Genomic DNA, 10,455 nt, shown 5'->3' with positions numbered 1-10,455 from the left:
GTCAATTACAGAACATCGGTTTCTTATAAACTTCGAGAGAACTCAGCGCAAGGCTACTGTCAGGTAAGGATTCCATAAAGAATGTATCTATGAAATCTGGAGCATGTGAAGGAAGACCTAGAGGTTATAATCACACTGTGATTACACATTCTTCTCTGAGTATCTCTTAGTAGGAATAGCTCAGTTTTTATACACTGTTCTCAGATATTTCTAGAACACACACCACTAGTTTGATTTAAACAAGTAGAAAACAGTACAGCTTCTCCCAAGGAACCGAGCACCGCATTTGTATATCTGCCACACACAAATGCAAATTGAATTTCTGCCAGATTTTGTAGTTTTCTGATTGAAAAGAAAAGAAATGTTTTCATGATCCTGCTGTTCTATACTTAAAAAAAAAAGATGGGGGGGGAGTGTTAGATCGTCATAGGTGCCACTGGAGAGAGGCCTTTTGTCTGGCAGATTCAGTGCAGGCTTTACCTTAGAAATAATGCTCCCTGAATTTTCATCAGTAGGAGTGGAATGACTCATGTTGCTTTTTAAAACCATCCCAAATTCTAATTTTTTAAACAAGAAAATATGAAGCCAGTGTGCAACCCATACAGTCACCAAAGGAGAGCTGCCACCAGCTGAACTACTCAGCTAAATGGTTGGTTTGCATTGCCCTGGTCTTTATCTAGCATCGAGAATAGACTGCTGTTTTATCCAAAGAGGAATAAATTGCTGTTATTGTGATGTTAGCCCATCACTTGGCATTGCAATTCAAGTTTTTGTGAGAAAGAAATGTATGATCTAACTGCAACTTGACCTGTGCCTTCCGAGATCCGTCTAGGTGCTCTAATGGAGCAGAAAGAGCGGCGAATCCAGGGACATGCAAACTGACGGTGAGATTTTTGTTTGATGATAGAAATGGGTAGAGAAGACATTTGAGAGTCGCTATTTTTATAACATCTAAGTTTGCTTAACATGCAAAAAGATGAGCCTCCCAAGGCCCCCCTGCCCCACCTATCACTTTAATTGTATCACACCGAATACACACTTTCCTTCTGCTAAAGATACGAGGACACACAGCTAACCCACCTAATGACATTCCTGCCAAAGTGGGCACAGATGATTCCTTGCAGATAAATATCTGAATTTCCACAAAAGGCATTACAGCACTTCCATGTGAGCACCAAGCAGGCCAGGCTGGGGTCCCTTCAGAAAGACACATCCTGGGTAGCGTCCACTAAATGTTTACTACACTCTCCAGACTCAGAAACTAACAATATATACTTATTTTAAATAAGATAATTATGTGATTGAGTTTTGCTTCCCCCCCCCTTCAAACCACCCCTTTCCCCCAGTTGCAATCTAGTTTATCCACCATTAATTCAAAATTTCGCTGGAAGAGACCTATTTTGAAAGAGGCCCGGAGAACAGCAGCAGTTAAGATTTAAGCCCGGATAAAGGCTCACTTTTCATTCATAGTCAAAGCCTAAATGTGCTCTTCTTGTACCTAAACAGATAATAAGCACTCCGCACACTCCCCCTCCTTGACACGGCACACTGAGCCTAATCACACATAATTGGGGAGGAGGAGCAGAGGGCCGGCCACGCTATTGTGTCCAGAGGACACACGGTCAGTTTATGAGGCTTTGGGCTGATGTAGTCATTTCTTATACATCTATAGGGGGAAAAACCATCCTGTTTGAAAAGAAAAAATAATGAGAGACAGAGAAAGAGAGCAAAAGATGATAGATTGAAGCGATTAACTGGGACAGCAGAACAAGATGGAGTTTATTTATTTATTTAACCAGAAAAGAAAGGTGATGTTTTCTGTATTTTCTACAGATAGACCACCAAACAGAACAAAGACAATAAAAAAAAAATGGGGGTGGGGAGAGGGAGATGGGAATCATCCAAAGAAATTCTGCTTTAGAGAGAAAAATATTTAGACTGCTCACAAGATCTCAGACAGGCTGCTGACATAGAAGAACACTCAAGGGTTGGGGGTGAAAAGCAACAAGCTGACCGTAGGTGGGGAAGGGGAGAGAGCTGGGGAGGGGCCACCTAAGAGTGATGTGTGCCAGGGTGCGTGGAGTAACAGAACCAAGATGTGGAATGTGGAAAGGTGGGTGCGGTCCTGAGTCTCAGGGCACCCGTGGTAGATTTCTCTTCTTGGGAAAATCATTTCCCTGTGCATCTGATTTTTTTTTCTCTCTGTCTTCTATGCCATTTTGGTTAAAATCAGCAGAAGGGGATAATGGAGGTTTTCTTCATATAAGTCCGAGTTTTCTTTTTTCAACTGAAAGTAATAGAAACACAAAGTAAAAAGAGTCAAGCGAGAAATTCTTATAAAATGATATTAATATTAATTTTAACCTAAATACATAATTCTGGAAAAATTAATCATATAAGAGCAACTCAACATAGTTGTCGGTAGTACCGACACGATGATGATATTAAAACAGGAATCTGAGGGTTTGCTTTGTTTTAGGCAAGGATTAAGTGGTGTTTTTATAAGTACCATAAACTGCACCATGTCTGAGGGAAAGCTGGGCTACCTTCATCTTTCCCAGAACAGCGTTGGGCATGTCTCTCTGTCGGCCTGGTTCTTGCTGTCCTAATCAGTGCTGCACTCAAGGCAGGCAGGAATGTTAGATGAGTTGAGACCATGGCAACATCCGGGCATTTCAAAGCCTGTCTAGGTCCTCCTTGTGGGTGATAGCTGCAATGAGGAACTCCGGACAACACCCCCACTCCCAGGAACATATTCCAACAGAACACCAGTGCTTGGTGGTGCTAAGATGTCTTTCTGAGGACCTTCTGTGATATGATTTTAAATTCCAACCAGTCTTCATAGCTAAGCTCACATTCTGGAAGTTGTCGGGGAGGAGACTTTATCCCCCTCATTTGGCCACAATGAATCTGACAGTCACATTTATATTTGTTCTAGCAAATAGTAGTTTCTCTCTTTCTCTTTCTCCTTTATTTATTTATTGTTTGTTTGTTTTTGTTTTTTTGAGACAGGGTTTCTCTGTGTAGCCCTGGCTGTCCTGGAACTTGCTCTGTAGATCAGGCTGGCCTTGACTCAGAGATCCACCTGCCTCTGCCTCCCGAGTCCCGGGATCAAAGGTGTGTGCTGTGTCACACATCTGGCTAGTTTGTTACACAACAGATTCTGAATTGGTATTTCTTTAATTTCTGAAGATCAGTCTTTCTTTTCACTCTACTGGACAGCAATTCTTTTACTGCCTCAATGAGTCAGCACTACCTATGTACTCTAGAACATCTCATGAATGGTTCTACTACTTTATCTGCTGGACTGGCCTGTTAGGGAGGTGTTCACCTGCATCTCTCTTCTAAGGCCTATTCCAAAATGGTGACAAGTCTTCACCATTAAGAACAAGAGCCTCCCTTCTCCGTGGGGACCTAAAGCCAATTCCACCTCCTCCCTAAGCTGCTTTGCTAAGAACAGGTGGGCCATGGCTACTGGTATGACTCACAAACGACTAGCTGTCTACTTGAAATGGAACTTGAAGAATCCGTTATCCCCCACGTATCAACAGGGTCCATCACTCTCTGGACCGGTCATCGCCATCATTATCAGAGTGCGTGAAACTGGCTTCACTGACTCCCCTGTCCATGCCCGCTCACTGTGCACACCTCCGCCAAGCATCACCCTAGCAACAGAAACAGCGCATTGAAACATTTCATGGAGCAGAGAGGGGGCCATGATAGCTAAGTCTTTCCTCAGGGACTGGGGATAAGGGAAAGCTGAGTACTCTGAGCGAGTTAGCCGACCTACTCACTGACAAGGTTCTAATACACACAGCCTCAAACGATCTCTTTACAAAATCCCTGAGGTAACATATGGGATAAATAATTCTTCTGTAAATACGGTCTAAGAATCACTTTTAACTTGAATTCTGTGCTGACCTCTGGAGGCCAAAGCAGAGGTTTGGCTGCAGGAAGGGGCCAGCCTGGTCCTTCTTCTGAGCCTTTCTGAAGATTGAGGATGGTGGGGGGAACTCCCCACTTCACAAACAGGACTGTGACACCCACCTAGTTATCTCGGGACCAAGCAAATCTGTGACAGGAGAGTCCTTGAACACACACAAAGCTGTTGGGAAATACTGGCTTGGATGGGGGCAGTGTTGCAAGGCTTAAGAATAATTCCATTTACCTAAGCTGCACTTCTTTGCTCAATTAATAATTATAATTTTAAAGAGTAAGAAAGCACCTTGAAAAAAAAGGAACAAAAAGCAAATTGTGACGAAAACAATTTTTCAATTTCATAGGTTAAAGCAGGGTTTTTGAGGACTGCATGGAAATATAGAGCTGGTATTAGCAGCATTGTGCTTTACTTCATAATTGGATGTAACACACTCAGCCTTACTACAGCGGGAACAGCAGCAGGAGTGGAGTTCTGACTGTTTACCCTTTACCATATCCACAATTATCAACAGCACACCACACAGATTACAAGCACCAGCCACTTGTGAATAGATAAACAGAAGTGCAATATGGCCGTGCATTTCACACAATGTACTGACTTCCCGGCTCAAGCCCATTCTCCTCTCTCTCTCTCTCTCTCTCTCTCTCTCTCTCTCTCTCTCTCTTCCCCTCCCCCCGCCCCACCCGGGCTAAGTACAAAAATGTAGAGAAGAAAATCTCCAGTGGATTTTGCCAAAGTCCAAAAACAAAACCCAAACTCGTGGTTTGTAAAATTGTATGTGGAAAGAATATTCAAGCGGTTTCCTCAGTTAATTTCAAGCTAGCGCTCAGTCTAACCGGAGGCTCTCCCTGGCTAAGCCGCTGGCTACCTTAACAAGCTTGTATCTTAGAAGTTTGCACCACACCATGAGGTAGTATGTTAGAGTCTCAGACTGGAGGGACCAGGAAGGGACTGTGGAAGAGAGGGAAGGGTTTTATTTTATTTTATTTTTCTCCTTCCTGTTGCCCGGACAAACAGAAAGGCACTATTGTAAAGCCGTGCGCCACCTTTGGCTGCCTGGGTCCTGAGCGTGCCGGCTGCACGGTGTGGGCACGGTTTAACAAAAGCACGGGCAGAAAGTGCAGAATGGCACCGTTTTGATTACAGGCTTGCTTTTTAACGGAAATAAAATTTCACAGTTAACAATGAGAGGTGAAAAGTTTAAGAGGCAAAAGCTGTTCCTCCTGATCGCTGACTGTTAATCAGCTTCATGGGTGGTTGCCTAAATCTGTAGATTTTTTTTTTTTTTTACCTTGCACTACTGCCAAGATTGTAACTAATTTTTTCCCCTGTTGAAATAGGAGGGGTGAAAAACTAGGCATAGAAGGCAGCTGTGTATGAGTGACGTGAGGCACTAATGCAGAGGGCAAAATTAAAATTCATGAATCTCTTCACAACCATTTGTGTAACAAGATTAAGACGGGACAGCGGAAAAGAGCGGCATTATCAGGCGTCTTACAGTCGTCCAGCTGCTTACGCTCTATTCCAACACAGTAGGGCTAAGAGGATAAGAGGCAGCCCGAAGGGAAACGCTGCTCCTCCGATGGGGAGCAGGCGCGGCCCAGGGACGGTGGACTTTGGCCAGAGATGCAGAGGAAGAAAGCTGATTGTCGCTCAAGATGGAAAACTTTTAAGCCATGGCTATTAGCAGGGCGGCCAACAAAAGCGGTCAGGGAGGAGGTTCCTGCAGCCGAGCCGGTCCTCAGCTTCCTGGAGCTGCGTGGAGGTGGCAGGGACAGGGTACTTACTGCCTTTGGCCTCAAGCCTGGGGCTGAAACTCCTGAGCTCGGTGAGCAGGAACACCGGCATCCCCCTACTCACTCCACCTGGCTCCTGGAGTGTGTGTGTGTGTGTGTGTGTGTGTGTGTGTGTGTGTGTGTGTGTGTGTGTCTGTTAGGGGTGTGCGAATCTGCTGAAAAAGGGGACACAGGATGTCAAACTGATAGAAACAGTTCTCATTAAACACACCCCTACCCACACATAAAACACTTTGACCTAGGACTGCATAGTATGTCCCCTGAGTTCTTCCTGAGTTCTTTTTCCTGAGAACATCATTCATGCAGGTTCACCCACAGCCGCAAGGAAGGCAGCACTATTTCTGAGCCCACTGTCAGCAAGGGGAGGGATTTGACTTGTAAGCAAACCTAAGGTCATTTAATTATTTAAAGAGATGTATTTATGTTTGGAACTGTTAGTCAGTCCGCGGTGACCTACTGAGTACTTCCTGGGTAGAGTACACAATACAGATGCCAGAAATGTGTTCTGAGGCTTTCTGAAGGAGCCGTGCTTAGCAGGGTAGGGTACAGTGCTGGAAATCAAAGGAAGAGGCTGCCAGCCCCTGGAGCCTGACACTCAAGTTCTAGACAAAGGACAGGTGGCACTGAGGACCCAATGCCTTGCTTGTCCCATCCTACTTCAGATATTTCAGAGAGGAGACGAGGGGCCTTAGGGGACAATGGCAAACATCCCTGCTGGTGGAAAGACCCACACCTTCGATCTCCTGAGCTGTCACTGAGAAACTAAAAGCATCTGTTGTTCTAGGGAGCAAGCAGATGGCATGACACCAGAGCAGCATCAGCTGATCCCTGTCATTCCAGCCTGACCCTGGAGAGAAGGCCACCTCATTCCTTTGGTTGAAGGCTAGGAGAGACACTTTCCCCATCAGGTAACCCCTCAGAGCCATTCCTTTTGTTCTGGGGACAGGATGGGAGGGGTCAGGAAGGCATCACTCTGGAGAAGCAGGTAAGGCATGAATAACTTGCCACTGGGTTCCTGTTTCCTGATTCTAAGCCGTGGGTCCCACTCCACCAGTGAGAGGAGATACCATTTAACTTTCAGTTCTCAAAGCACCATGCACTCCCACACCCCCGCCCATAGGCTAAATGGAGCCCTAGAGACACAAAGACTGGTAACCCATTTCAAGGAAGTGAGAACGAGGGTCCTTTCTCTTGTTTGGAAGATCCGATCTGTTTTGCAGGTAAGTTTTCAGGAGCCAACACATTTTGACATTGTATCACTAGTCTTGGAGCAATAAAGAATTCTGTGCACATTGTCCCTGGAGAAGATGAAGGTCAGGTTTTCACTTTTCTGCAGTCGCGGCTTGTGAAAGCCTGACGAGCCAGAGTCTCCCTCCCACCATGGGCAGATGAGCTCAGCAAAGGGACTACTTGCCTGTAAAGCCCAGAATACAGGAGAGACCCGCCTCAGACTAGTCCCTGTGACAGGCACCAGCAAACGTGAGACTCCCAAAAACTTTTCCATGAAATGCTTGTCTCTTGGTGTCCTCTATCGCCCTATGCCCATAAATAATAAAAAAGGCTGATAACATTGCTTTATGTAAGCAGGCTTAGAAATCACTCTCAGAGAAGTGCTTTTGACCTAAATCTTGTAGCGCCTCGTTCTGACATATAACCTCGCAACTGTGAAATTCTGTATGAGATTTAACAGTCTCAAACTGTCAACTGACCCAGCCATAAAGCAAGCCGAGATAAAGATTTACAGTCCAACATGATACAATTAGACATTCACCTTCTATTTATTTCAGTGCGGCTAAGCATTTAACCTACTTAAAAGCCGAAGGGTTTTTCATTAGAACACAAATGCATGTTTGTCATTCATGCAAAGCTGCCACCTCCTCTTGCATCTTGCAAATTAGTCCATTATGAATGAAAAAGATTAGTTTGTTTCAGAGAAAGGGGTAAACAGGAATGGTTTCTGTAAAATCCTTCTAGACATACAAAGATAAAAGATGGCTTTACCACACGAAATAATCAGATACAAGTAGCTGGTCGGAAGCAACACACCTAAGGAGTACTTTAATCAAATATTTGGGTTACCTGCCAAAAAGACCATGATCTCTTCAAAATGCAATGCGGATTAAAGTGTTATCTAGCACAAGCAGAAAACTAACCTTGGAGTGGAAGTTTGAAATGTGTTCATCATAATTTTCATGTCTTTGGAGCGAGAAACCAGCTTTTTCAGCTAGGCTGCAAAACTGGTTGAGTGTATTCCCTCGACGTGGGGCAAATACCATTGCTTTTCCCTAGAACATTAAAAAAAGAAATTCACACAGTTTAAAACTGGAAGGCAACCAAACACAGCAGACATGAGGTCATGTCCTCTCCTCTCAGGTACGGAAGCTTGACTGTTCTGGAGACATTTAAGCGGGATGGACACACAAGGGAGAAGCATTTCAAGGGCAGATAAAGAAAAGAATATTTCACACTCAAATATCCACGTTATATTGTATTATTTCCAGATTATATATGTAACAAACGACACGTGACCAGGAGCTGCTGTTCTGGACAAGGTACCCTGTATCAGGTCTAATGGTTTAGGTCATAGATATTAGAATTGGGGTGGCTGCCATTGTCTGTGACTCCTTCACACCTACCAACACGGCTCCACACACGTGGTGACAATACCTATACACAGATCAGAGGTCATAGGTCAGTGGCCACCAAGTGTTCTCACATTTCGGTCTTGTCCCTGGTCTTCTCTGTGACTTTTCTGGTCTGGGATAAGGTTCCAAAATGTAGGTTTCCATCTTGAGTGAAACCCCCCGAAGAGTCTCTATCGTAACAAGATGATTCTACAGCCATCGATGACAGTGGTACCATGCAGGTGGGTAGGTGTTTCCAAATGGTCGCATAATCTGAAGAAGACTGTGGCCCTGGGGAGAACCCGAATAAAATGTCCACTGGACTTCAGAAGGCCAATGTGACAAGACACTTCACAATGCCCCTGTACTAATAACTGGATGCCCTGTGGGCTCTCCCTTCCCCTGACCTGTACACAAAATGACCAGGTTTCCAACTCTTATTTTCTTCCCATTAAACAAAAACAAATACCTACATGCTTCTGTTAATTCCATGCTTAGAGCTCTCATCCAAATGCCAAGGCAGGCTCTGAGGGAATTATGAGATATAGTCCAGTTCTGGTTTTTTTGGCTGTTGTTTGTTTGTTTGAGGCAGGGTCTTGTCATGGTAGTCCAGGCAAGCCCTGCTTTTGCATTCCTCCTGCCTTTACTTGCTGGGGGCTGTAGTTGCAGGCACGAGTGACCATGCCTACCTTATTCCAGGTTCTTAGGACAGAAAGCCATCATCCGTACCCACCGACATCTGTTGGTATGGGAGTATGTGAGACAGTGGGCTTGCCATCAACACATCATCTCCTCTAGTCTCCAACCTATAAAAGCATGCACAGGCCCATTTCACAGGGATGCTCAGAAAGTTGGATAGTTGGCCAAGGGGACACCACCCAAATGTGACTAGAAGTTCACCATCCTGACTCCAACATGAACACCCTTTCTCTCTATTTCTTTGTCTCTTTATTAGCTACAGTGATGACAATGACAACGGCAGCTACCGCTGTGTTAGCTGCTTCTCAACCCCCCTGTAATCCCTTCGGCACTCTTCTCCACCACCCTGTAGATTAGACATTACACTTTACAGATGAGTAAACCAGCAGTGGAGGGGTTGAAAACAGGAGGAACCGTGGGACGGAAAGAATCCTGGACTCAAACATGGATCCCCACCATCCAACAGCTGCGGCCTCATAGGAACAGTCAGAACCACAGCACCCAACTGAGAGCTGGAAGGATGCTGGAGATGGTGTGGTCTGATCCCCTGATCCTGCACACAAGAACCTGCGGTCCACCCCCTACCCAAAGCCAACCCGCTGAGTTTGCTCATCCATCTAATGGGAAGAGCCGAGCTGCATGGCCTTTTTGTTTGTTTGTTTGTTTGTTTTTCCTTCCAGCAAGCTGTGAGGCTCAAATGAAGGGAATGTAAAAATAATTTGAAAAGCAAGGTGATTCAGACATAAGATGGGCGGGGGGGATCCATATTATTCAATCGTGCTATAAGAATGCTCACCCCACCCCGTCTACCTGCAAGAGAATGAATACACTGCTCTGGACAGCAAGTGTGTGTTCACATTGTGTTTACACCAACATTTACACACACAGGCACGTAATTACAGAGGCACCAGTCATGCCACTATACTCGGGGTTCTGTCAGCCTTTCCAATATTAATTGCTATTTTCAGGCAGTTTTTAAACTTAGCAGCAAAAATTCGTTTTTATGTGAAACTAGATATAATACACGGTCTCAGCAGGAGAGCGTGAGTCAGTCTTTTTTTTAAGGAGAAAAAAAAAAGAGGGATTATGAGTCAGTCATTTCAGTCATTCCAAAGGGCCAGTTGCTGGTCTAGAGTTTGGAATAGTGGAAGTTGTTTGCCCTGCAAAGATTGTCATACAGTTACAATCGAGGAGTTGATTTTTTACAGCTATGATCTAAGCTACATATCATAGCGTTTCAGGGTGACAGGATTCTTGGCTGGGTTGATGCTGGCACTCACAAGGTGCGTGCTTCCCACATCGCACTCACTAGTGGGTTGGGAGTGGGTGGGTAGGCTGAGGAGTGTTTTCTGACTAAACAGCCTCCCTCTACTTATGGCTCAGCTCACCATCCATT

The 10,455-nt window shown here is 44.9% G+C and overlaps 1 protein-coding gene across 1 annotated transcript in view; it reads right to left on the bottom strand.

The window, feature by feature from the left end:
• Nucleotides 1-1,836: 1,836 nt before the first annotated feature.
• Nucleotides 1,837-10,455, bottom strand: part of Camkmt (calmodulin-lysine N-methyltransferase) — a 392,436-nt gene continuing 383,817 nt past the window's right edge. The window contains exons 10-11 of the mRNA XM_013348967.2: nt 7,890-8,021; nt 1,837-2,287 (exon numbers count right to left, since the gene is read on the bottom strand). Of these exons, the coding sequence (XP_013204421.2) occupies nt 2,210-2,287; nt 7,890-8,021 (210 nt within the window). The 3' untranslated portion in view covers nt 1,837-2,209. The remainder of the gene's footprint in view (nt 2,288-7,889; nt 8,022-10,455) is intronic.

Source organism: Microtus ochrogaster, chromosome 16 (genome assembly GCF_000317375.1).
Source record: "Microtus ochrogaster isolate Prairie Vole_2 chromosome 16, MicOch1.0, whole genome shotgun sequence".
NCBI lineage: Eukaryota > Metazoa > Chordata > Mammalia > Rodentia > Cricetidae > Microtus > Microtus ochrogaster.
This window is presented reverse-complemented; position numbering and strand designations above follow the sequence as displayed.